The sequence below is a fragment of the Suillus discolor genome (assembly GCF_016758755.1).
Source record: "Suillus discolor strain FC423 chromosome Unknown F5147scaffold_9, whole genome shotgun sequence".
In the NCBI taxonomy this organism is placed as follows: Eukaryota; Fungi; Basidiomycota; class Agaricomycetes; order Boletales; family Suillaceae; genus Suillus; species Suillus discolor.
Window position 1 is genome coordinate 22,416 of NW_024541256.1, and position 22,766 is coordinate 45,181.

At 47.8% G+C, this 22,766-nt stretch overlaps 14 protein-coding genes across 14 annotated transcripts; 7 read left to right on the forward strand and 7 right to left on the reverse strand.

Moving 5' to 3' along the window:
* Positions 1–41: 41 nt before the first annotated feature.
* F5147DRAFT_677175 (PAP2-domain-containing protein) lies at positions 42–1,955 on the reverse strand. Its single transcript, XM_041436102.1, has 11 exons — positions 1,600–1,955; positions 1,515–1,535; positions 1,393–1,458; positions 1,329–1,340; positions 1,249–1,273; positions 1,087–1,195; positions 966–1,037; positions 775–912; positions 651–727; positions 520–595; positions 42–466 (listed from the first exon to the last, which is right to left on the reverse strand). The coding sequence occupies exons 1-11, from the start codon at positions 1,701–1,703 to the stop codon at positions 174–176; spliced, it is 993 nt and encodes a 330-aa protein (XP_041296500.1). The 5' UTR covers positions 1,704–1,955; the 3' UTR covers positions 42–173.
* F5147DRAFT_758731 (PPP4R2-domain-containing protein) lies at positions 1,956–3,393 on the forward strand. Its single transcript, XM_041440413.1, has 4 exons — positions 1,956–2,049; positions 2,100–2,151; positions 2,211–2,259; positions 2,316–3,393. The coding sequence occupies exons 1-4, from the start codon at positions 2,001–2,003 to the stop codon at positions 3,141–3,143; spliced, it is 978 nt and encodes a 325-aa protein (XP_041296501.1). The 5' UTR covers positions 1,956–2,000; the 3' UTR covers positions 3,144–3,393.
* F5147DRAFT_428072 (uncharacterized protein) lies at positions 3,193–4,060 on the reverse strand. The gene is made up of 2 exons (XM_041429787.1): positions 3,779–4,060; positions 3,193–3,727 (listed from the first exon to the last, which is right to left on the reverse strand). The coding sequence occupies exons 1-2, from the start codon at positions 3,840–3,842 to the stop codon at positions 3,243–3,245; spliced, it is 549 nt and encodes a 182-aa protein (XP_041296502.1). The 5' UTR covers positions 3,843–4,060; the 3' UTR covers positions 3,193–3,242.
* Positions 3,952–4,732, forward strand: F5147DRAFT_677185 (translation initiation factor SUI1). Its single transcript, XM_041436103.1, has 4 exons — positions 3,952–4,060; positions 4,118–4,249; positions 4,306–4,343; positions 4,393–4,732. Exons 1-4 carry the CDS (start codon positions 4,033–4,035, stop codon positions 4,534–4,536), a joined length of 342 nt encoding a protein of 113 aa, XP_041296503.1. The 5' UTR covers positions 3,952–4,032; the 3' UTR covers positions 4,537–4,732.
* Positions 4,733–5,816, reverse strand: F5147DRAFT_677186 (uncharacterized protein). The gene is made up of 5 exons (XM_041436104.1): positions 5,575–5,816; positions 5,263–5,514; positions 5,055–5,212; positions 4,928–5,004; positions 4,733–4,878 (listed from the first exon to the last, which is right to left on the reverse strand). The coding sequence occupies exons 1-5, from the start codon at positions 5,732–5,734 to the stop codon at positions 4,839–4,841; spliced, it is 687 nt and encodes a 228-aa protein (XP_041296504.1). The 5' UTR covers positions 5,735–5,816; the 3' UTR covers positions 4,733–4,838.
* F5147DRAFT_677188 (uncharacterized protein) lies at positions 5,813–6,672 on the forward strand. Its single transcript, XM_041436105.1, has 4 exons — positions 5,813–5,869; positions 5,922–6,023; positions 6,083–6,434; positions 6,489–6,672. Exons 1-4 carry the CDS (start codon positions 5,821–5,823, stop codon positions 6,640–6,642), a joined length of 657 nt encoding a protein of 218 aa, XP_041296505.1. The 5' UTR covers positions 5,813–5,820; the 3' UTR covers positions 6,643–6,672.
* F5147DRAFT_677189 (uncharacterized protein) lies at positions 6,673–7,578 on the reverse strand (the record flags this gene model as incomplete). Its single annotated transcript, XM_041436106.1, has 4 exons — positions 6,673–6,791; positions 6,840–7,236; positions 7,295–7,416; positions 7,466–7,578. Coding segments are annotated over 4 exons (677 nt in total), but the record flags the coding sequence as incomplete, so codon positions are not given.
* Positions 7,579–7,671: 93 nt separating this feature from the next.
* Positions 7,672–9,427, forward strand: F5147DRAFT_428225 (P-loop containing nucleoside triphosphate hydrolase protein). Its single transcript, XM_041429789.1, has 8 exons — positions 7,672–7,747; positions 7,800–8,373; positions 8,422–8,714; positions 8,774–8,942; positions 9,001–9,069; positions 9,126–9,181; positions 9,253–9,289; positions 9,348–9,427. Exons 1-8 carry the CDS (start codon positions 7,715–7,717, stop codon positions 9,353–9,355), a joined length of 1,239 nt encoding a protein of 412 aa, XP_041296507.1. The 5' UTR covers positions 7,672–7,714; the 3' UTR covers positions 9,356–9,427.
* Positions 9,428–10,046: 619 nt separating this feature from the next.
* On the reverse strand, positions 10,047–11,250 carry F5147DRAFT_570326 (putative delta 1-pyrroline-5-carboxylate reductase; the record flags this gene model as incomplete). Its single annotated transcript, XM_041430987.1, has 6 exons — positions 10,047–10,174; positions 10,236–10,307; positions 10,355–10,604; positions 10,660–10,828; positions 10,878–11,172; positions 11,226–11,250. The coding sequence occupies 6 exons, from the start codon at positions 11,248–11,250 to the stop codon at positions 10,047–10,049; spliced, it is 939 nt and encodes a 312-aa protein (XP_041296508.1).
* A 205-nt stretch (positions 11,251–11,455) lies between these two features.
* Positions 11,456–12,072, forward strand: F5147DRAFT_569919 (glycosyl transferase; the record flags this gene model as incomplete). Its single annotated transcript, XM_041430973.1, has 3 exons — positions 11,456–11,720; positions 11,771–11,909; positions 11,961–12,072. The coding sequence occupies 3 exons, from the start codon at positions 11,456–11,458 to the stop codon at positions 12,070–12,072; spliced, it is 516 nt and encodes a 171-aa protein (XP_041296509.1).
* A 102-nt stretch (positions 12,073–12,174) lies between these two features.
* On the forward strand, positions 12,175–13,241 carry F5147DRAFT_569988 (uncharacterized protein; the record flags this gene model as incomplete). The annotated part of the gene is made up of 3 exons (XM_041430975.1): positions 12,175–12,288; positions 12,343–12,594; positions 12,654–13,241. 3 exons carry the CDS (start codon positions 12,175–12,177, stop codon positions 13,239–13,241), a joined length of 954 nt encoding a protein of 317 aa, XP_041296510.1.
* Positions 13,242–13,344: 103 nt separating this feature from the next.
* Positions 13,345–14,028, reverse strand: F5147DRAFT_743804 (NAC domain-containing protein; the record flags this gene model as incomplete). The annotated part of the gene is made up of 3 exons (XM_041439629.1): positions 13,345–13,364; positions 13,418–13,697; positions 13,750–14,028. The coding sequence occupies 3 exons, from the start codon at positions 14,026–14,028 to the stop codon at positions 13,345–13,347; spliced, it is 579 nt and encodes a 192-aa protein (XP_041296511.1).
* Positions 14,029–15,116: 1,088 nt separating this feature from the next.
* F5147DRAFT_677213 (uncharacterized protein) lies at positions 15,117–18,214 on the forward strand. The gene is made up of 7 exons (XM_041436107.1): positions 15,117–15,724; positions 15,778–16,428; positions 16,479–17,111; positions 17,162–17,365; positions 17,412–17,563; positions 17,617–17,745; positions 17,796–18,214. The coding sequence occupies exons 1-7, from the start codon at positions 15,149–15,151 to the stop codon at positions 18,064–18,066; spliced, it is 2,616 nt and encodes an 871-aa protein (XP_041296512.1). The 5' UTR covers positions 15,117–15,148; the 3' UTR covers positions 18,067–18,214.
* Positions 18,215–18,682: 468 nt separating this feature from the next.
* On the reverse strand, positions 18,683–19,992 carry F5147DRAFT_677216 (uncharacterized protein). Its single transcript, XM_041436108.1, has 4 exons — positions 19,703–19,992; positions 19,398–19,654; positions 18,884–19,339; positions 18,683–18,830 (listed from the first exon to the last, which is right to left on the reverse strand). The coding sequence occupies exons 2-3, from the start codon at positions 19,568–19,570 to the stop codon at positions 18,904–18,906; spliced, it is 609 nt and encodes a 202-aa protein (XP_041296513.1). The 5' UTR covers positions 19,571–19,654; positions 19,703–19,992; the 3' UTR covers positions 18,683–18,830; positions 18,884–18,903.
* Between the last annotated feature and the right edge of the window lie 2,774 nt (positions 19,993–22,766).

A 22,766-nucleotide genomic window follows, 5' to 3' on the forward strand; every position in this document is an offset into this window, starting at 1 on the left:
ATCGCATGCCTGAACTTAAATTAGGTTGGTCAGTCGTCGCAGCCTGAGTAACAGGAGTCCTTTGCCCATATCATACTACATGCAATACGTGATTATGTACGGCTATAGAAATCGTCCAGTAAAGGATAACGAAAAAGTTCTTAATCGAATGTCCAGTGAATTTTGAAGAACACTTAAAGGCGGGGTGCGCCACCGTCGACCCCTTCTTCCCCAGTGAGAGCTGGATCAGGCTTGTGCACATTACCACCAACCAACTCCACTTCTTCTCCCTCCAAGCCATCTGTATAGGACATACTGTGGTGGTCAGTTGCGGGGTTGACAGTAGGCAGCTCCTTTTCACGTTGTACTCTCGGGGAATACGGTTTATGAGACATTGGTGATGACAACGAAGGAAAGTATTGGCGATACGCGAAATATGAAACAACCAATCCGAGGATGGATCCAGCTATAACGTCTTGCCAGTGGTCTGTGTGGATGTAGATGAGGTCAAATATAACAAATACTGAGATATCAACTGACGTCGATAGTCCATGGTGCGGGAAATCGCTACCAGGATAGCTCCAAAAATAGGAGTGACAGAGATCCAAGCTTTGTGCTGAGGAATATATTTTTAGCGCGTCGCCGGGGGTGGAAGACATTCGTGCACTTACAGCGTGCCCCCTGGAATCAAACAGGTGCATCTTTCCGGCCAAATAGTACGATAGGAAGCCAAGTCCAGCATGGGACACTGAAAATGTTTCACAACCTAGTTACCGGATTGATATGACGACTCACAGCTGGCGTGGCCACTTGGGAAGCTCCTCCAACCATCGATCATGATAGCTGTGTTGGTGTTTGTGCATATTGCATCTGTCGAGAGTCCAAAAGTGGGGTCCGAGGAGCCAGGAATGGGCATGCATCGTGCGAGCAGATCTACAAGCCCACGTAAAACAGATGTAAGATAGGAGAAGTTGCATGACACTAGCCTGGACGGGGACGGCCAACAGTGATCTTCGTAAACTGAGTGATGGCACCTGTGATAGCAAGCCCCAAGATGACTGCGCAATTCAGTGAGCTTAAACAAGATATCACGCTTAAAAAACCTACGCCCGAGTGCGCTGCAGTGGTAATCCCAGAAGGACCGAACGGTGAGTAAATTCACTACCAATTGAAGGACGAGCGGCGCCACAATCGCAATGAAGTACAGGGCAACATCCTAATTGTGAACTGAAATTAGGATGTACTCTGAGGACCCGTTATGAAGCTCACTGGAACACGTTCATGAAATGCAAACCTGGAACAACGAGGTCACGCCGCTGAAGGCAGTTCAGAGCTATGTCCTAACTCACGGAAAAAGTATGCTGCATTGAATAAATTAGCAACCGTTCTTTGTGAGAGAATATAGAATCTCACGTTTCATCATGCACCGAAAATTCTCGTCGGAAGCCGTGAACGCCGTCGAGGGCGAAGAACACAATCCTGTTATTAAGGCGTCAACTAAACTTATGATTTGGTGCACGAGTGGGAGACTGTACGCCAAAAGAATTGTAATGGTCCTGCAGAGATAGATTATATTATGAGTATCATGATGGCAAGTAATATGAAGCTGATGCGACGGACCAATCAGGAGCATAGGACTTGATCATTTTCATCCGCCTTTTGCTGTCAGTTCGTTTGGTAGTCCTGTCATAATTTGGGTTCTCCCAGAATTTGAAGGAGGCCATAATTGTTTGTCGTGAAATTGCTCGTCGAAGAGTTGGTGGAGGGTTAAGCTAGGCAAGAGCAGGGCATGGGAGCAAGGTGTTTCAATCGTGTGTAAGATATTCCAAGCGTGTTACAGAATTATACTCCGGCTTGGCGAGCCTGAAACGTCCTGCACCGAGGTTGCACTACTACTGCTCCTCGGACCGGGGTGATTGCGGAAGTACTATAGTATAGACGCCTGCTGCCAGCAGAGCGTTTGATATTCCCACTATAGCACCACTTAGCGCGGCCGTCCAAATTTCACTCCCACCGCCATCATGACAGAGAACACATATGACATATCGCAACACTTCCGCTGGAACCCAGGTAAACACATTTTACTCATCAGGAGGTCCTAAATTTACCACTCCACCTAGATTATGACGCAGTTTTAGAGCAAATCGCTGACTCTGACATAGAAGAGTCAAAGTGCGCTCCTCTAGTGAACCGATCCCACGCGTTTACGACTCATAAGTCTACTTTTTCAGGATAGAATGGGCCCTGTTACGCGACGTGATTAAATACAAGGTGGACGAGGTGATAACGCTCCTTTGATGCCAAGTCGTATCTTCGAAGCTAACTTCGACATCTAGAATATCGCCCTATTTCTAGCAGATCCACTCCCTCACAATACAGTGGAATTCCAACCGTTGCCTGAGGATCTCCTCAAAGCTGGTAACTTAAAGTTACCCCCGTTCCCGCTTCGCGAACAGAATGATCTCAACCACAGCGAGGTACCGAAAGCGTATATGAACCAGCAAGAAGCAGGCGAGGTCAAAGCTTTCATTTTCAGGCAACTGCATGAATTTGATGAGTGCGTACATATCTGTGGTCATCTACGATATCTGATTGCAGATGGCGTTAGCGATCCTCCTTTCACCATACAACGTGTCTGTGAACTCTGCACACGACCAAAACAACACTATAAAGCTCTTGGAAAGTATCTTCGAGCGGTAGAGAAATCATTGCTCGTTACATCCTCGTGGGACGCTTTCCCTGCGGAAGAATCCAACCAAGACGGCCCAACGATATCTTCATTATCCATGACAGCTGGTTTACTGTCAGCACCGACTACTCCGCTCTTCTCTCCCATATTCTTTCATCATGAAGATGCACGTTCAAAGTCACAAAGTCCTCCTCCATCGCCTCTAGCACTAAGTGGCATGGAATCTACGGGACACGTCGAACCCTTGGAAGGGATGCCACCCAAAGCACTTGGCCTAGTAGATGAATTGGACGACCCAGGCCCAGGGCACTTGAGCAGTCATCCAACAGCTCTTACAGCTGTTACCACGGTGGGCTCAAAGCCATTCATGGATACGCTAGAGACAAGGTTTGTGAGAGGAGAGGGACAACATGATATGGATAGCAGTGATCAAAGGATGGCAGATGGTGCGGGAGATAAGGAAACTATAAATTGACGGTGCTTTCATCTGAACTGGGAACGATTCAGTAAGAGCCGTGACATATACCCAACGTCAAGGTACGCACCACGATAAACGGGGTGTATTGTATCTCATTCAAGTAAAATCGCGCTTGATTTTTTCGAGCATGGCCGTCATCCGATACTTCATGTTGGGTTGGCCCTTCCCATGCCCCCGATCTCCAAAGGAAGCACCGCGCCCTCCCCTGGTGCTGCCTCTCTGCGGATTGGTACCACGAGAAGGTTTTATATCATGTCTTCTAGTATTTGCCTTGTACGTGTGAAGGGAATCGCGTGAGTAAGCTTGTTTGCTGAGTTCTCGAAGTGAAATCCCGCCATCAGCTGAGTTATTTGGAACTTGTCGCTGCTTGCACTCGGGATGACTGCTAGAGTGAGATCCTTGATCCTTGGAGTGCGATTGTTCTGGGTCACTTCCATCAGATTTTTCCAGATGTGCAGGGGGTGGGTCGCCATTGGAAGGCACTTCGGGTTTCCGTTGAAGAGCACCTTCCCGCTTTTTCTGGGCTTTCCACTGAGACTTTATCTTCGTGCTCTCAACCCATGACTGCTTTAGTTTTTTGGCTGAAAAAATAATCTGAGTATAACCACGAGATGAAACTCACGAAAGCTCACCTCTATTGAATGGAAGGTGTCCAAAAGTCGGAGGTTTTTTGCGTTTGGTCCCTTCGGTGATCATCGCTGTAGACGGTGACTCCGGTCTCCTCGGCGGCCACCACAGGAATATGAAGCCTAGATGCTGACTAATCACTGATTATCCAATTCCGGAGCCGCACCACAAGTATCCAGGTCCATTCTCTCTTTTAACGACTATCTTGTCTCAACACATCCCCACTCAGTTCATAAGTGTATCTATCTCTTCACATCGCATGAACGTGCAGAACCTGAACTCTTTCGGTAAGCTTGCCTAACGAATTTTTTCTCCATGAGGTTGGCTGACAGGGCGCTTTTCAGATCCTTTTGCTGACGAGGGTGATCCTCTCGGAGGCAACCAAGACGTTGGATCCCAGCAGAATTACCTTCATATTCGTATTCAGCAGAGGAATGGAAGGAAGACTTTGACCACGTTGCAGGGATTACCCAAAGGTGAGGTTGAGGGCTTTTCAACCAGCGATACATCATCTGATTGAGTCTGGCTGCAGAATATGATCCCAAAAAACTCTTGAAGGCTTTCAAGAAGGTCAGAAAATGCACTTCAACCCTTTACGAGCGCTAATAATTTCACACAGGAGTTTGCTTGCAACGGCACTCTCGTTGACGACGAGGAGATGGGTCAAGTCATCCAGTTGCAGGGTGATCAGAGGCTTAAGATTGTCAAGTTCCTCACGGAGGAGGGCATTCCGAAGAACACCATCAAGCTGCACGGGTTCTAGTCCATGTCGTCCGAGGGTGTACTTAAACCCTCGATGTTAACGCCGATATTTCTGTCAGCATAGTTTTTCTTTCTCACATAGTTCTGGATACGTGTTATGTATGCCAATTGTACCATTAGCGATTGTTGATCGATTAGATGTTTTCTCATGTACTAAGCTTTTAAAAGTCTGGACTTCGCATATATTTCCAAAAGCACCAGGAAATATGAAGAAATATCTGAGAACACACTGCATCGAAGTGAAGCTGTCTCTCACAATGGAGGAAATGCAACTTATCTTGCGGCGGGCTGGAGCTGAGCTACTCACTTGACTTTATCTAGTGGCCGGTTGAATCCTCCACGGCTAGAAGGAGGTATGAGTAACAAAACGTGGACATGCGAGCGCAGCTTACCGATTCATGTACTGACGCCATGTCCTAATCTTCTTGATATCGACGAAGCCTTCTTGATTTCCCTCGACGTGCTTTCCCTGAGAATAAGGTAAATTATATATCGTAGTAAGTTAAAAGGCCTGCATACCTTCGTGGTGCCAAAACCTTGGAGCCCCATTGCAGCCATCATAGCCTCTTCATCGGCGTTGGCGGCATCCATAGCCTCCCCTTCTTCTTCAGATAGGGCATCTGGATCAAGGTTCGGTCTCTTTTGAGAAGAGGAGGGACCAGCATCAGCAGATGGGGCTGGAATTAATGATGAGAAGTGCTTTCGCGCAGTATTACACGAGCCTAACCTGGTGGTGGAGTTCTAGCTTGTGAAGGCTTTTCTAAAACCCTCTCAGAATCATGCCTGCCAACTTGTTGTCGGTTGTCGCGCTGATTTTGGGGGTCCTTGTGTCTTGGCTCCTTGTCTCGAGTCGGAGGCTCGCGCCTTTCATCACGTCTTTCAGGCCGTCTATCGTCTCGGCGGTTGTCTCGGTCGTAGTCTTCTCTTCGCGAGCTCTTATAGTCTCGATCTCTGTAATCCCTGTCATGATCTCTCCTGTCTGAATAGGTAGAATAAGTTGTTTGTGTAGCGCTACAAAGGATCTTTCAAGTTGACGTACCCCTCCTTGGACTACGGGACCTACTGCCTCGTTTACGACCGCCATCCCTTTGACCTCCAGCTCTGTTGCCTCGTGAATGACGATCCTTGCCCCGTTCACGATCCCTGTCATCTCTTTCCCAGCTACGCTCGCGCCTTCTTCCGTCGTGTCTGCTTGACATTGTGGTCACTGTCTAAAGTGCATGTGATCACGTGGTGTCATTCAAATCATCTAAAATCTGTTCTTCACTAACTTCATTGCCCTCCGATGTTCAAGTCAACAGCAATTCGGCGCATGATTCCGCGGTTTGTGGATGGTACGTTCTGATACTTGGTCTTTTGCTTTTTCCAATGTGTAATTTTTCTCAGAGGGCAGGACACATATACAGCTGCGAGAGCTGCCACGCTCAGCTCTCCTCACCGACTTGCGCAGACTATGCATTCGCAACCAACTTCTAGGTGTAACGGATGGTAAGCCTCGTTACCTGTTAAATGTGACGTATATGATGCAGTTCATTCTTTGTCGCTAGTCGCCATCGACTACCATCGCTTCCTCCCTACAGGCCGCGCATACCTCACCCTCGCTCATACAAAGCACTTGCAGAAGAACCTGCAAGCACTCGAAAAGGCATCTGTGGGCAGTCTGACAATAAAAGCCACATCAGCCCCTCCCCCACGATCTGGTCATGGGCTGGACAGAACAGGAACGCAACGCAAGGTTTTCTCTGGCAATGGTCCTCATGGTGGGATGTCCTCCCGCATGAAGCATGTCGTTATCTGGGGCTTGCCTGGAAAGATATCCGAACAAGCTGTTGAAAATTATTTGCGTGATTTCCGGCTAGATAATGTAGACGGTAAGATTGGGGCCGTCAAAGTCGAGCTGTAAGTTTGGTCTTGTGATTGTCAACTGCGACTGAGATATGATTTTACCTACAGCCCAGCCAACACGTTCTCCCTATATTCACGATACCTGGTTCGGCCCACTTCGATGCCTGAAGCTCATCGCCTTGTACGGAAACTACACATGACATATTATGAGCCAGAACACTGGGGAAGAAGATACCAACTGCGCGCTCGTGTCGTATACTGACCATCGGCTCATGCATTTTATAATCACTATCGTATAATTTCACATTTTGATGTACCGTGCCAAAAGTAAGAGTATAAGGAAAGCAAACCGTAACAGTAGTACGTTCACATTCGTTCAACTTCCATGTCGTCCCGTGAACGATGGTGACCCTGCAACAATGTCAACTATTGAATCGCCTGGAACCGGGATGAACATACCATACGAACGTTGTCTCCTTCATCATCTGGTGACCGTCCGCGTTTCCGTGAAGGAACGACCGTTTCAGATTCTTTCCAGTCACCACCTCCACCAGCAACCGCACCAGGTCCTTCTTGCGCGTCCGCGTACCGTTCCTCCACTTCTCTTCGGCGCTCAGCTTCGAGCCTCTGCGCTTGTGCACCCCATCCACCTCGTCCTGGATCATAATCCTGGCGGTGCTCGTCTCGTACCTGACCGCCACTCTTCCCCCGTCCAAATTGCCTGCCCTCCTTATAGCCTAGGTCCAGATCACACCGAATGATACGCTCGTCCAGCTTGGTACCGCTAACATACTTCATGCTGGCAAGAGCTTCGGCATGAGTGTAGTACTCCACGAAGCAGAACCCGCATGGTGTGCTGGTCAGGTCCTTGCGTCAGTTTCTGGTCGAGTGCATATGACTACGGCCCGACAAACCGTGTGTTTCGGTCAAGGCCCATGATTATTCGTTTGATACCTCCACCGTCCTCCGGGCTGGCACATTTAGTGAACAACTCATATATTTGCTCTTCCGTGGTATAGAAACTTAAATTACCGATCTATGAGGACCGTGAGTTATGTTGAGATATATCGAGAGGAAAACCTCACGTATAATGTTGTGGATTTGGAGAGGAGATCATTCTGTTTCGCGCGTTCTACTCTGCTCTGGGAGTCTTTGTAATTCGAAGGCTGATCCAGAGGCTGAACGACGTGCGCCATGGTCAGAAAGCTAAACCCAGGGAGACTTTGAGACTCGCTTGTAAATGTCAAGAAAGGAAATTACTTACCACGACTACCAACGCGTCAGCTCTACTCAGGACTCATACTGCCAAAACACTTACTTTAATACTTGCCATCATGGAGGACGTAGGCATGGAAATCCAAAGAGAGGTACGTGTTTGACTGATCAAGAACGATACTTAGTCTCATGGAATAAAATCAGGAACCCACCTTCGAGTCTGTCATAACTGAGAAGGTCGCTCTCCATAAAGAATTACAAGAGGAAGATCTATATACCAAATACAAGAAGCTTGCGCGTCATCTAGAGCTCTTCGACATCCAAGAGAGCTACATAAAGGACGAGCAAGCGAATCTCAAACGCGAGCTTATACGTGCTCAGGAGGAGGTGAAGCGCATCAAATCTGTCCCACTTGTCATCGGGCAATTCCTCGAGGCAATTGACCAGCACACTGGTATCGTGGGTTCGACCACCGGCTCAAACTATGTCGTGCGCATTTTGTCGACATTAGACCGAGAACTGCTCAAGCCTTCGTCGTCTGTCGCCCTTCACCGGCATTCAAATGCCCTTGTGGACATTCTTCCTCCGGAGGCCGATTCATCAATAGCCATGCTTGGAAAGGAGGAAAAGCCTGATGTGTCTTATCAAGATATCGGTGGAATGGACCTGCAGAAGCAGGAAATACGTGAAGCAGTCGAGCTTCCCCTCACGCATTTCGACCTTTACAAAAAGATTGGTATCGACCCGCCTCGCGGTGTCTTGCTTTATGGACCACCTGGTGCGCTGCTTCCATGCCCCGGTGGCGCGTTCTAATGATTATGTACAGGTACGGGCAAGACTATGCTTGTGAAAGCAGTCGCACATCATACAACCGCGTCTTTTATTCGCGTAGTTGGCAGTGAATTCGTGCAGAAATATCTGGGAGAAGGCCCTCGTATGGTCCGTGACGTCTTCCGACTTGCCAGGGAGAACGCCCCTGCCATTATCTTCATCGACGAGATAGATGCTATTGCGACCAAGCGGTTCGACGCTCAAACGGGAGCGGACAGAGAGGTACAGCGTATTCTACTGGAGCTTCTCAATCAGATGGATGGTTTTGACCAAGGAAGCAACGTCAAGGTAAATATACACTTTTTTAGTGGATTTCTGGTTTTATTAATTCTTTGTCGCTATGACAGGTCATTATGGCCACGAACCGTGCAGACACGCTTGATCCTGCTTTGCTTCGTCCTGGTCGTCTCGACAGGAAGATTGAATTCCCTCTACCATCGAGGCGTGAAAAACGTCTCATATTCCAGGCTGTGACTAGTAAAATGAATCTTGGTCCGGATGTAGACCTCGAGGATTGTATGCCAGCTTTCTCGTCAATAATACTGATGATGCGTTTACTGAACATGTCATCTAGATGTGTCAAGACCAGATCGGCTATCCTCCGCAGAAATATCTTCCATTGCACAGGCAGCTGGTCTTCAAGGTCAGCTTATTTTTATGGCAGTTCTGCATTCCTAGTAATCGCTCTGTGTCCAACAGCTGTACGGAAGAACAGATATGTTATTCTCCCAGTTGATTTCGAAGAGGCGTGGAAAGTAAGTTGTTTGTACCTTGTTTGGTCTCGCGTGAGTGTATAAAAATCTCACACTTTTTCTTTCTTCGACAGCAAACCGTCAAACGCTCCGACGATACTCACGAGTTTTGTGAGCCCTTGTTCATCTATCTGCGATGCACAGTACTGATTTCATATCACCAATCCAGACCGGTAGTATATGCATCGTAAGCACATTTTCAATGAATGGTATTGACTGATGCTGATTTGGATCAACTAGATACCACTGTATTCTACGATTGCAATCACATTTATTCCTCGCCTTCTCGTCGTCGATGGTGTCTGCAAATTAGAGCTCTGTCACTTTAGCGTCCTTCCGCTTTCATACGGAGGGGCGCTCATTCTTATGAGCGATATAAAATAACATCCTGTGACATATTTTTGCCCCACTTGCTTGCCCTCGTGGATGAGCGTAATGCTCAGAGAGCAGTGAGGTTCACACGCAGGATATATTCCCTCGGACATGAATCACTATCCTTATCTTAACTTAGCTGACCTGGGCCATTGAAGTTAGGTACTCAAGGTGAGCGGTGTGTGGTGACTGCAAGGACCATATGCTTATAACCTATCCCATAGATGAATAAATGTATTTTGTTGGATGCCGGGCTAGATCTATCAGTACATTCTGAATCTTGCTCCTCGACACTCTGGGCGGCGTCGTTAACTCACACGACCGTCCTCATTTTACAGGAGCAACAGGTAAACAATGACTGAGCCAGTGTGCGCAGCCACCCTCGCAGTCGTCGATCCTTTACATTGGAGGTCTTGAAGACTGGATTGGGATACATATATAAAATACAAAGCTATTCTGTTTATTGGCTGGCACGACCAGTGTTGATCGTGCAATTTTATTTTTTCGCGGGCTGGCCAAGTTCACTAGCACGCTCTGTCGCGACCTGAATTGCACGGGCGATGGTTGAGCGAACTTTGCCATCCTCCATAGCTAAGAGGCCCGCTATCGTACATCCACCGGGAGCTGTTTAGCAAGAAAAGTATCCATTAGCATGACTGGCAACTTCGGGTGGGGAATCACTAACTTGTAACAGAGTCTTTTATTTGAGCTGGATGAGCTCCTGCTTGGAGAACCATGCGTGCCGCGCCTTGCAAAGCTAGAGAAACAATAAGCCAAGTTAAGCGGTGCGACGAGCAGTCTCACTTTGTGCTGCCAGTTCGAGGGCCTCTGCCCTCGGGAGGCCCATCATGACACCACCGTCTGCCATAGCCTCCAAGAATATACATGCAAAAGCGGGACCAGACCCAGAAAGCGCAGTGCATGCGTCGAAATTTTTTTCCTCGAGAAAACGACAGCGCCCAATAGACGAAAATATATTCAGGATGATGGACCGATCGAGCTCAGCCTCCTCTGATATTGGTAGGTTGCTGACCACAGTCATACCTTCTCGAATCTGTGCGCGTCCTCAGAGATTGTTCACAGATGTGAGATGCCAAAAATACACGTACTCTGCATGGAGTGTTGGGCATTGCGCGGACCACCCTGGTTGTCGGGGGAACCCATCCGGTAAGCTGGGCTATAGTCACACCAGCAAGAATGCTGATGAGTAATTTGCCAGCCAGAGCTTCCTGCATTCCAATCTGTGAAAGGATAGCATGAGCCTGGTGAGGCTTGCAGCTAAAGATGATTCAGGAAAACGAAATATTCACAAACTAATGATACACACCTTAAAATGATAACATCTGCTTGTTGAACCGCTGCAAGGTTCTCGCCGACAACGACTTGAACGGAAGAACCAAGACCTCCCAAGAGTCCAAACGTATGTTGGAGCTTTTGTGCACTCTCTTTCCTTGTCACGGTTGCGGTGAAAATGGACGGGAGTGAAGGATCAGGAGAGTCAGCTGTGGGAGTGCATGTGCCAGGTGTATGCGACTCCCACTTGGGGATCTCAAGTGTGTTCAATCTGGACTGCAAACTGGTGATCACCCCGGAGATGATTGCGATCCCCATAGTCCCACATCCTAGCAAACCGGTCATGAAACGTGTGCAAGACGATATACAGCCTTTCACTTACCTAGCACGCAAAGCGTATATCCCATGGCAGAGTACCGTGGACTGTCGGTGATTAAAATACAGATAGAAGTAACAAGAAAAAATTTCGAGTCATCATGATCATCAGAGCTAAATTCAGTCGAGCCTGAAACCAACCGCGGCATTCGCTAATCACCAGTTGTAGAAGGAAACGTTTTCCTACCTGAGAGTCGGACCGCACTCCGATTGAGGGCCTCCCTCGAGAACGATCTCATGCTCGTATTCGTGACGGTAGGTTCAACTAGGTTCGATGCTCTTGTAGAGGCCTCTATATCAGAACCTGTCCTTAGTACACTTCGCGACTCGGGTTACGACCGCCTCATCATTCAGCGCGGTAATTCCGTCATTGAATCATCGGAAGAGTTCAACGGAGAGAGTTGTACCATACAACGACACGGTGTGGATATAGAGATATGGAGGTTCAAGCCTTTCATTCAGGCTGAGTGTGAGCAAGCCGACCTCGTCATCAGCCATGCTGGTAAGTTGTCTGCTCTCTTCGAACACGCCGTAACTTAAACTATGAGGAAGGATCGGGAACGATTCTGGATGTCCTGAGGCTAGGAAAACCTCTTATTGTCGTACCCAATCCAACCCTGTTGGATAACCACCAAGAAGAGTTAGCATCTGCCCTTCAGATCTTGGGTCACCTAAAGGCGACATCCATTCAGTAGGCCTTTCATTTATAATAACCAGGTCGTCTAATGAAGTTGATCGCCAGAGACCTCGCATCGACAATTGCATCATTCGAACCTCGCGACCTAGTCCCGTTTCCTCCCTTCGACGGGACTAAATTCTCCAAGCTGGTAGATGAGGAAATGGGCTTCATCTGATATGTGTTGAGTTTGTGTTGAGGAAGCAATTGAAGGCAGATGCGGCTGCACTCAGTACTTTCTCAATATCCATGTCGTACCCGTACCACGACCATCTGTGAAATGAAACCCGTAAAAAGTATCACGATTATCGATGATCCGCAAGTACACGAAGATCAACACGTCCACGTCGTGTATGACCAGATTGCCTCTCACTTTTCATCCACTCGGTACAAGGTGCGAATTGCTGCATCGAAAATTCAATCGGCATGACTTAATCGCGTCCTGCAGCCTTGGCCTATCATAGCTAAATTTCTCTCTGATCTGCCAACTGGCTGGATTGGTCTGGATTCGGGAACAGGGAATGGAAAATATCTTCCTCTGCCCGCAGATCGCCCTGGTAGTGTACTAACAATCGGCCTCGATCGAAGTCGCAACTTGCTCCAGATCGCCCAGCACGCCGGGAGTGAGCCTGGGTGTCTGATAACTCGAGAGGTTGTTTGGGGTGATATCCTTGGAAGTGGCTGGAGATTAGGTGCATTCGTGAGTAATAACGGCTATTGTTCATCGTAAAACGACTTGTCTTGACCGCCATTTGCCAGGACTACACCATATCTATAGCCACGATCCATCACCTGGCATCACACGACCGTCGAAAGCTCGCCGTTCAGGTGAGGGTTACATTCATTTATAGACAGAAAGTCCATCACCAACATGTTCTGCAGTGTCTTTTACAGGCTGTCTCTCCAATCCACGGACGTGTAATGATCTATGTGTGGGCCATTGAGCAGGATGAGCTATCCAAACGGTCGATCCCAACTAGTGACACCGATGGATCGGATCACTACCCTCTGACCGGCGAAGATGTTTTTGTTCCCTGGGTAATGTCTCAAAACCAGCACACTGCGAAAGGGAAATTTAAAAACGACATCCCCCCTTCAGCTACATCGAAAGAAGTCGTGTCAGCTGCCCCAACGTTAGCAGCAGAGATTCCCGTATACAACAGATACTATCATATGTTTGCAAAGGGCGAACTCAAACATCTCACGATCCAAGCAGTTGAAGGGCTTGGACTAATGGTTGGATCGAGAGAGAGCGCGAATGCTAAGGGATGCAGAGGCGTTGAGATTATCCAAGAAGGATGGGAACGGTCGAATTATTATGTCGAGTTACGGCGCTGGGTATCTTGACTCATCATCCTATGCGGGACGTGCCCGATACGAATAACTTGCACGAGTAAAGCTGTGATATGATACAGTGACGAGAAATCTGAGCACTGAGCAAAACAGAACACTATTCGCTCGCTGCCATAACTAAAGGCAGATATTGAACCAAAGGGGTCAAGGAAATCAGCAAAAGGACTCACTGGCATTGATCAGATCTCCTCCGCTCTCTTTCAATACTCTGACTGCCTTAGCCCTCGAGCAGTTGACTTGTGCCATGACCAACTCAATGTCTTTAGGATCAACACCCGTCTCATCAACTGGTCCGTCGTCTTCTGGTGCTTCGAGTTCTGGGATGTCGTCATCATCATCACCCTCACCGCCCGCACCAGAGCTTTCAAGGTTGACCCCTGCACCTGCGCCGCCGGCAGAAGCAAGTTGTTGAGCCGTAGACATCTGAGCTTGCGAGTTCATGTCCTCAATCTATAGAAACGGGACATCAACAACAAAACATATATTCAACCGTTTTACACACCTTTGCCTCACCAAACACGATGTAGCAGTCGCTGTTTTGCGACTTGTAGACATCGGGGGAAGAGAGAACGAATAACACGTTCTTGGGCCTGCGGAGGGTCACGCGGGTGATGCTGGGAACCTTCTTCAAACCCAAACCAAGAAGAGCCTTTCGAGCCTTTCGCTCTGAACGAGACTGAATTTTGTCGAGAGCAGCCTGGGAGGTGGGGTCCTCCTCGTGGTCATGGTCGTGGTCGTGGTCAGAGTGGTCCGAAGGGAGTTCTTCAATGGTAGCGGACATCTAATGGACGCGTCAGCGACGTGTTCGGGTACATCTGAAATGACCGCTGTCGATCCATCCAAAGACTCTCATTTCATCACAAGTCACGTATCTTGAAGTTTTCAATGTCTGAAATAACGCTCACCTTGGATTTTATGAGGTTTTTTTGAATGGATGTGTACTCGTCGTTGTCAACAGCGAGCAAGCAGAGTCAACCTGTGAACTCGGCGTTTGCCGAAAAAGGCAACCCCCGCACTCGGCACTAATCATTGTATGAACTTGCGATAACTGCTATTCAAACCATTGATGCAATGGTGATTTCCATGCAATTAATGTCCTCTCCCATCCGCTTCAAATGATATATATGACACAGTCGCGACATCATCATGCGTAACTTCCAGTGACAAGGCATTGTCCATTATTCACAATGGGTACAGCAACCAAGTATGTGAAGGTGCAGGCTGAGGCAGCAATCAATAACTTTCAACAGCACTTTCCAGTTACTTAGCGCATTCCACGTGCTCACATGTCGTCTTTCTACTGAAGTGACTGAACACATTTCAGACATAACCATACACGGCATGTGGTGTATCAGCATTCCTGCAACCACCGCTCGGAGGATCTTCATCAAATAGGGACCTTGAATACGTGTGATGATCTGTTTCGTTTCTCATTCATTAGTGAGTGATCTTCATATGAATCCGAAAGTCTCCAACGTACTTGATGCTAGGTTGATCGATATTCAATATATCGTCTGGACTCCCTCATCTTATTGTGTCTTACACTGGTGCCAACCCATCCAGCGACGAGGCCGTCCATCGCCAGGATGAGTGCTCTGGGGTTCTAATTTCATCATCAGCGAAGAAGAAGTTGCGTAAAGGTTATCTACCGTGGTATCCGAAAGATAACAGAGCGGATCAATGGGAAGCGAGTGTTACAGGTATAACGTTTAAGTCGGAAGAAACCCGAATTCAGAAGTAAGATGGTGCAAGTATCTTATTGACTGTCAGCATACGATTTGTATTACTATGGTGTGACTAGGCATGTAACAATTTGGGGAGGAGCGGTGAGCGCTTGTGCGGTGTGACGTTTATATAAAGCTACATAGTGAAACCCTGATCTCTAAGAGCCCATTCTGCTTATGTCGATAACAGCTCTGTCCCACCAGGTCCGCATAATATTAGAAGAGGCTCCAGACGATGCACGACTGGAACAGGTTCTTCAGGCTGTAGATGACTTTGTTCGTGAATGTGCTGCATCTAAAGAGCCAGACGTTTTACTCTTCCAATTGGAAGAGGAACTCCAATCATTCCACAGCGATACAATCACCCACAATTCCCTCCAGTATACTGAAGTGTTATTGGCCATCCTATTCCGTTTGCGCCCCTTGTTAACATCAATTTCGCTCATCTCTACATGGTTCGACCTGGTTCTTCGTCCCGCCTTGCGAGAACCACGGCTCTCCACTCCGGCTGCCAATCACGCCAAGGAACTAATTATATCGGCAGCAGTCAAAACAGACGAAAAGTATCCCGAGAAGGTGGCCAACTTTCGACGTCGCCTCCTTGACCTTTATGTCTTGGATGCATACAATGAAGGATCTGGCGATGACTTGCTGGAGTGGGCCGAACTCGACCAGGAACAGAGGGAGAAAAGATCGCTGTGGAAGTTCAATCTAGAAGATGTCCTCGTGAAGTCTGGGTTGCGGCAGCCTCAGGTATTCGACAGCTGCAGTTTGTCTCATCCAGACGTGCTGAAGGATGTGCTTAGGATTTCATGTCCGCAATAAACCACTCCTTTGCAACACCCTCGTCGCGTCTGCAACTATTGATCCTGCTCAATCGATACACTTCAGAGCCGTCGTTCCAGTCCCTCGCAGCAGCACTCGCCGACCATCCTTTGTTGGATAGTCTCCTCAATTCACTACTACTGGACAATTCTTCGACGGTGTGCACCATTGGATTGACTGTCATAGTCAAGCTTCTCCCTATCTTTGCTGTAAAAGCATCTGAGAAGCTGAAGATGATGCTCCCTCGTCTTCTTGCAATTCTTGCAAGAATTATATGCTGGAAGGAAAGATCCGTTCCCAAACCAGCATTTGAGGAGGGGGCTGAGGATACAGACGAAAGTTCTGCGAATGGCGATGCGCAAGGATTAGCGTATAACGAATTCACTGCATCCTGTAATCTGCCCTTACGACCTGAGCTCGGCTGGGAAAGGCTGGAGCTCATGTTTAATGCCGCATCTTCCACCCCACCACCTGGGATTTATTTTTCCTGCCTCTACTATCTTTTCCCATGTAACTTGCTCCGCTTCCTACGTGGCCCCTCAGCGTACCTTAACGATAGACAATATGAATCTCCCTTCTCCATCAGTTGGGAAGATGCTCTCGATGAGGACAACATAAGGAGCAAATCAGAGGTGCGAAATGGCCATTTATTTCGATCCTTATAACTGAATAAAGCTTGCAGTCTCTTTTACGAGGAAGAATCGTCAATGCAAGAGTCATATGGGGAGATTGGAGAAAAGAATTGACAGAACCTGATACGTGGGCGAATTACAGTGTCTCTCGCATTGCGAGCGAGTGCACAATGCTTGACGTGCGAAACACAGCTCTAGGCAGCAAGCAGTTCTGTGCTGACATTGCATCGACTGCTGCTGAGCCATCGCTCCTCGAGTCAACTATCATATTTGACGGAGATACTTCAACGGCACCAACGCCCCACCCTGGCTATGTGGAACTGCCAACTGTAAAACCCCGCGTCTCACTGGAGAACATGATCACGGCATCCGTTGCACTCAAATCCAATCTGGATGTGGAGATCGAGGCCCCAACAGCCGCCTGGTCATCCCTGTTGTTCCCTGCAGGGAGCAATTCTCCGACAAAGCGCGCTTCCGATATACCGTCAGAGCCAAATACTTACAATGAACAACTTCCATCTCATGTTGCACAGGCAATTTCTGGTCTCCAGCGTGAAGTCCTACTTCTGCGAAATGAACTAAACTTTGAGCTTTGGCTTTCACGGGAAAACGTGAAACACATTGGACGCCTTTACCAAGATAAGATTTTGTCCAAAAATGCAGAAGTTGAGCAACAGGGGCTGGTGTGTGTTTTGTACCTGAGTTATTCAACTTGCTGATCATAATTTAATAGTTCAACAAGCTACGTCACTACAGAGCCGAGGTCCAACGGTTAGATCGCCAGCTGAGGGATCACAGGGAACAATCATCGTCTGCAAAAAACAAATATGCTGATTGGAATACCGAACTGCAGAACAAGCTGAAAGAGTTTCGGGAGGAGAAGAAGTTATGGGTCTCTGAAGCTGCTTCGCTACGGACGGCGGAGAAAGAAGCTCAGGTAGAACTTCATTCGAAATCAGGATTTTATACTAATTCTTGCCTAGGCTCTTTTTGCTGCTCAAGGGCAATTGCTCGCGGATGCAGTAAAGCAGGTATTTGAGCTCCAGACTCAGAGGAAGGAAACCCAACACAAGGTCGATCGTCTGAGGGACTATGAGCGACAGATCGATCAGCACGTTCGCATGCAACGTCTCTGGTTCGACTTTCTCACGTTGGGTTCCGCCACGATGTTTGCTGACTTGTTCGTAGGGATACAGACTTCCAGAGGTTCAATGATCGGGCTGAAGAGCTCCAACAGCTGACAACACAGTTCAAGCAGGTGGAACTGCATCTAGAGAGCTATCAGAAGACATTCGAACAAATGAGCGAGGATGCTCGGTATGAGTTTCATTTGCTTTGCATGTATTCTGAACAAAACGTTGTTGTAGGAGCCATCGACGACAAAACCAGGCATTAGAGGCCCGTCTTTCTCTACTTCAAAAGAGGTGTGATGCCTCCCGACGCCTTCCTGAAGCCGAGATAGCAGCATTTATGGAAGAGAAGTCGGAGCTTGCCGCAACCAACGCCAGGTTGAGGGAGGAAAACGCTGATCTAAAGGATGAGATGGGAGAGATGAGAGCAAGGATGGAGCTTATGAAGGCTCAGATTGATGGACACAAAGGCCTGCTTGGCGAAACGCGATCCATGCCAGCACTATGAATGCCCGACTAGACGTTGAGGCCTGAGGTATGATGTTGAGTAATTACTAATGTACAAGGAATCCAGTCACGCGAATAGCATTCACGGAATCAGCCGTTCGCAGCTCTACGAAAGACGCATATATGCTAGCAGTGCTTTTGAATCATGACCCTAAAAACCATATGGCTCCAGCCATCTGATGCACTTGGGCTGTGGTCTCTTACATTCCCCCATGTTGGGGTCAGACCGCAACGAAGCACTAGATCCCGGGTTTGAAATGGTCAGCCTAGTTCTCGCCGACCACCTCGGAATGCGAGAAAAATCCTATTCTTCAAGTAGTACATCTCCTACGACAAGAGATTAGCCATTTCGCATGTATGTAACTCGTCGATTTTGATTTATCTCAAGAAGACTGAAGCGTCAAGAAGGCTACCGACATTAAATTTGAACTTGACACACCAGCAGGTACATTCTGGAATCGTATCAGGGACAAACTTGAAATCGACGCGACTGCTATTTGCGCTCTTGCTCGTTTGTATAACCAACTATACCAGAACAGTTCTGTGCAATCCCAATTGTTGGTGACAGCACAGTGCTTCTTCACTCAGGCTGTACATGGGCGGCGTAAGGATAAAAGCACAGAAAGAAACGAGCGGATATTGCTTTGCCAGTGAGTTCGCGGGACCAAGTTGGCATTGAAGGTCATTCAATGACACTTGGACTCGCTTAGCTACATGATGATAAGTACATGGTGTGAGTGTGCTGAATGAGTAAAGATAGCATCTCTGGAAGTACGTCATTGCAACGATGACATTACTTTATGAAACTAAACACTGACTATACTAGTAGTCCGAGTCATCATGCATCAGTGGTAATCGGGCTACTTCCGACAGTGTTGTCCAAGCCGTCAGCAGACGACCTGACCCTATGCATCTGTGTGATACGCTCTTCTAAAAGATCCAACTGAGCATCAGTCTCTCGAAGAGATGTCTTGTTCCGTTGGCGGACTGCAGTGAGAAAGTCAACATCTGCCGCAGTACGAGACAGCGACTGCTCGGTAACAAGTACTTTCAACAACCCTTGAGTGTCTCGCTCTGCCCCACGGAACTCCAAGTCTTCTTCGGCAGACAGAGACATGAGGAGAGTGCGCAGCCTGTTCGTTTCTTCGAGTTCCCAATACGTCATAAAGAGGCGCATACGTTGGCGTTCACGAACTGCTGCCTTGTAGTGGACAAGGAAGCGGCAAGATGCAGGGTTAAGCTCATCCATATGCCTTAAAAAATAATTCATCGGTCTAGGAATTTGATGTACATAATGAGACTTATGTACACTTGAAAGTCAGAGGGACCTACATTGCTGTCCGGAGCTTGCGATCGATTCTCACTAGGTCTACCCACCAGGCTGTCAAAGGTATGTGCGTCTTGAAAGCTGGGTGGCTGGCGGTATGGATGAAAAGGATGATGGTGACTTTTGCTACGGTGCTTCGCACGACTCGATTCAGCCCCAGGAGAGGTACCAGTGACATGATGATATGCGCCACCTGGATACTTAGAGTTAGGAGTCAAAGGAAAGCCATCCTCAGTATCCGTCTCCAAGACCATGCTCGTCGCTGTCACTGACGTATGAGTATATTTACATCATATTATGAGTAATATACCTCCGGATGACAAGGGAGAACTTGGAGGACTTAAGTTACAGCTCGCAATGTTAGTGGCGTAACAAGGGCGTTGAGGCGGTGTTGGTGGTGGTGTGCACGAAGTTTCGTATAAAGGAGGACATACGTTCATTTTTCAGTGATGAGGGTGGGTGTTAGGCTCTAGGGAGTTTGTCAGTAAGCGATAAATAACCATTCGGACTTTCAAAGTTAAGTTGGGGATTCTTAGCCTGCTTTTCCATGTTTGATAATTGGTGACCGCGGGTGACGAGCTTGAAGCTTGGATTTTTGCGATATGAACGTTAACGATTGCCAATTTTGGCATTTGCGGAGATTGAAAACTTAAGTCGAGTCGACTGACCCGCGCGAATATTGATCAAATATTATGATTATGTCCGGATGTCAACATGGCTAGCGAAACCAGAAATTGTTGCTAAGTAAGCGGGGAATACCCCGATCCAATGCTAGTCCATCGTTATTGTTCGCTTCCATGTAAGCCCTTTCGTTGTTTCTTCCACTGTGATCAATCTACAGGCCCTTGTGGGTATTGAAGACAATCACAAAATGGTCCGCCCACAGCTTTAACTCATTTAAAGGACACGGGTCTGCGAGGTAGCTATCAAGTTCGTCCCAGTCAACGCTCCCCCCCCCCATTCCTCGCGCCACTGTTTACTATGTCCTCCGACTATGTTGTGCGTCTTGGCCCCAAGGTCACTCTCAGGCTCAAAGCCTCCTCTCCAAGACCAACACATTCAGATTCATCTTACCAGAGCTCTGTCTCAGCGTGCCCCCCAGTAGAGGCCTCACGAAAGAGATCTCGAGATGCTCGATGTGAAACCGATACACCTGCTATCCCGTCTTCTGCCACCTCGCCCCTGCGCGTCATAGTACCATTGAAGCGAAAGATTATCATTGCGACGGATGGAAAATTGGACGTTGGTCATTCACAAAACAATGAAAAAACTGCTTCTAGTTACGGGGGCGATAGCTACGTGTCTGAGTACCTCTCCAAAGATTGGCAGATGTCAGATCCAGCTGACCCTGGCGCGCCCGTTCCTACCAAATCTCAACCGCAAGATGACTGGGAGATGGCATCTTGGTTAGCATTTTATGCCCTTTTCAATGATACGGGAAGTTGATGTCATGTCACAGATAGGTTGTCTTTGTACTATAGAAGGGTTAGAAAGGGAGGTCTCAAGGACAGACTGTTGAGGGGACCGTAGGTGTACAAGCGCAAGCGCTACTATAATTGTGTACGTCACTGAATATCTTTTCGGACAATGCATGGTCACATTGTCTCCTGATGGTACGTACAAGCATCGCTCGCATCTGATGCTCGTGTGTAAAACATGACTTACTTGATAAAGGCTCGTGAACTTTTCATATTGTCATACAAACACTTGCAGGTGGCGTGCTCAACAGTGGTACTGGTGAGTTGTTGTATATGCTGATGATTACCATAAGTTAGAGCGTGCGGCTCTTTGGCTAGACGATGAGTGACGGCTGAGGTACAATATGATTGTTGAAGTCTCACCGTTGTGATGCTCTTATTATATTCTCCAATGACTCGCTTGAACCATGACCATACTCCACGAGCACCTGATCGACGTTCTTTAGTGCTGTCGAACAAAGACTCGGAGCCGATATATATAACACTATGGCGGGACTAGTAAAAAGACAGAAGGGGCCTTTTCTAATGCCAAGTTTGAATACCCGAAAGAACGCTGTTTTATTTTGCAGAGTATGATTCCCTGTGATATGCAGCTTTGTTTTGCTTTCGTGGGCATAATAATGTCTCCAGTCTGGGATTAGTTGCGAGGACACGTCACGGTGATTCAGAGGTAGACGAGCTTCGAGTCATCGGATTCGAGCTTCGTACTACTTCAGAAGTTCCAGCAAGAAGTTTCTTAACATGGGTGACCTATGAGAGCCTCGTCTTTTCCGCTTGTTTCAAGGTTTTCAGAAAACCTGCGTGCGATTGTTATAAACTGTTCTCGGACACATTCACGAATTAACAACTCAACTTTTGCAGGGTGCAGAAGATGACTCGCCTTCACGGTGGCTCCGAGTCTCATACGAGCCAAGTGCTTCGCAGAGCGCCATCCATCCTGGTATGTCGTCCTGTGAACTTCGAGACGAATTGAAGTCTAAATTAGTGGAGAAGGAGTTCGAGCATCCGCCCTTGCATTTCATAATGCTCCTCAATTCTCGTGGATCCCGGAAAACTATCATGTGGCATTGGAAGTATAACAATACATGGTAGATTGACCGAGGGATTAAAAAGTTCTCAATATAAAAACGGCCCAATCCTTCGAAACGTGTTCCTTTGGCCAACCTTGAGTATATCCCACAGAACATTCAGCGGCTGGTGAGATGTGTCACTCTTGTAACCTAGGACCGCCGGTCTGTATGCTGATACTTTGTTCGTGTCCTCATCTACGCATTGCCTACATAGATCATTCGTCGGACCGTCACGGTGGTCGATGACATTGGTCGCAATGTGCTTCTGCATTGACCGTCATTGTTAGTTTTCAAGCGTTTCCATCGTTCTTACCACCATGATCAATCCACAGGCCCTCACAGAAAGTGATATTATTTATGGCATTGTTGAGTCCAACCTCATAATTTCGCTGTGGGTGTTTGAAGATAACCACAATGGTTCATCCACAGTTCTAAATAATTCTTAAAGGATGCATGTCTGCAGAGTAGCTACCAAGCTTACCCTACTGAACGCTGCATCGCAGAACAAATCATCACTTTCTACTGCCTTGTCCTCACACTACTCTTCATCATGACTCTACCGGGTAAGGTGATCCGAATCAATGACCATGCCACCATAAGGCTTATGCCCACCGATCATCTTCCACCACGCCTGAGCCGCCTTCTCCAGCGCCAGCAGGACTCCAACGTTTCCGAGTGCCCCAACTCGGCACTCCTACCACTAGAGGGGCAAGAAAACACAGCAATAAGTCTTGCTGAATCAAACACGCCTGTCATAAGGAAGCCACCTTCCCCTCGAAGGAAAAGGACCCGGAGGAGTAGAGAGAAAGAGAATCATATCACTTCA

Coding starts and splice junctions, on each gene's coding strand:
- F5147DRAFT_677175 (XM_041436102.1), bottom strand. CDS start 1,703: ATGGCCTCCTTCAAATTCTGGGAGAACCCAAATTATGACAGGACTACC. Junction 1,459..1,514: donor ACCATTACAATTCTTTTGGC/GTACAGTCTCCC, acceptor CCTTAATAACAG/GATTGTGTTCTTCGCCCTCG. Junction 913..965: donor TGTTGGCCGTCCCCGTCCAG/GCTAGTGTCATG, acceptor GTGGGCTTGTAG/ATCTGCTCGCACGATGCATG.
- F5147DRAFT_758731 (XM_041440413.1), top strand. CDS start 2,001: ATGACAGAGAACACATATGACATATCGCAACACTTCCGCTGGAACCCA. Junction 2,050..2,099: donor ACACTTCCGCTGGAACCCAG/GTAAACACATTT, acceptor CACTCCACCTAG/ATTATGACGCAGTTTTAGAG. Junction 2,260..2,315: donor TTAAATACAAGGTGGACGAG/GTGATAACGCTC, acceptor TTCGACATCTAG/AATATCGCCCTATTTCTAGC.
- F5147DRAFT_428072 (XM_041429787.1), bottom strand. CDS start 3,842: ATGATCACCGAAGGGACCAAACGCAAAAAACCTCCGACTTTTGGACAC. Junction 3,728..3,778: donor ACACCTTCCATTCAATAGAG/GTGAGCTTTCGT, acceptor TTATTTTTTCAG/CCAAAAAACTAAAGCAGTCA.
- F5147DRAFT_677185 (XM_041436103.1), top strand. CDS start 4,033: ATGAACGTGCAGAACCTGAACTCTTTCG. Junction 4,061..4,117: donor GCAGAACCTGAACTCTTTCG/GTAAGCTTGCCT, acceptor GGCGCTTTTCAG/ATCCTTTTGCTGACGAGGGT. Junction 4,344..4,392: donor TCTTGAAGGCTTTCAAGAAG/GTCAGAAAATGC, acceptor AATTTCACACAG/GAGTTTGCTTGCAACGGCAC.
- F5147DRAFT_677186 (XM_041436104.1), bottom strand. CDS start 5,734: ATGTCAAGCAGACACGACGGAAGAAGGCGCGAGCGTAGCTGGGAAAGA. Junction 5,005..5,054: donor AAGGTTTTGGCACCACGAAG/GTATGCAGGCCT, acceptor CCTTATTCTCAG/GGAAAGCACGTCGAGGGAAA. Junction 4,879..4,927: donor TGGCGTCAGTACATGAATCG/GTAAGCTGCGCT, acceptor ACCTCCTTCTAG/CCGTGGAGGATTCAACCGGC.
- F5147DRAFT_677188 (XM_041436105.1), top strand. CDS start 5,821: ATGTTCAAGTCAACAGCAATTCGGCGCATGATTCCGCGGTTTGTGGAT. Junction 6,024..6,082: donor ACTTCTAGGTGTAACGGATG/GTAAGCCTCGTT, acceptor CTTTGTCGCTAG/TCGCCATCGACTACCATCGC. Junction 6,435..6,488: donor GGGGCCGTCAAAGTCGAGCT/GTAAGTTTGGTC, acceptor TTTTACCTACAG/CCCAGCCAACACGTTCTCCC.
- F5147DRAFT_428225 (XM_041429789.1), top strand. CDS start 7,715: ATGGAGGACGTAGGCATGGAAATCCAAAGAGAG. Junction 8,943..9,000: donor GGATGTAGACCTCGAGGATT/GTATGCCAGCTT, acceptor CATGTCATCTAG/ATGTGTCAAGACCAGATCGG. Junction 9,182..9,252: donor ATTTCGAAGAGGCGTGGAAA/GTAAGTTGTTTG, acceptor TTTCTTCGACAG/CAAACCGTCAAACGCTCCGA.
- F5147DRAFT_677213 (XM_041436107.1), top strand. CDS start 15,149: ATGTCGATAACAGCTCTGTCCCACCAGGTCCGCATAATATTAGAAGAG. Junction 17,112..17,161: donor AAGTTGAGCAACAGGGGCTG/GTGTGTGTTTTG, acceptor ATAATTTAATAG/TTCAACAAGCTACGTCACTA. Junction 17,366..17,411: donor CGGCGGAGAAAGAAGCTCAG/GTAGAACTTCAT, acceptor ATTCTTGCCTAG/GCTCTTTTTGCTGCTCAAGG.
- F5147DRAFT_677216 (XM_041436108.1), bottom strand. CDS start 19,570: ATGTCACTGGTACCTCTCCTGGGGCTGAATCGAGTCGTGCGAAGCACC. Junction 19,340..19,397: donor CGCAAGCTCCGGACAGCAAT/GTAGGTCCCTCT, acceptor TCAAATTCCTAG/ACCGATGAATTATTTTTTAA.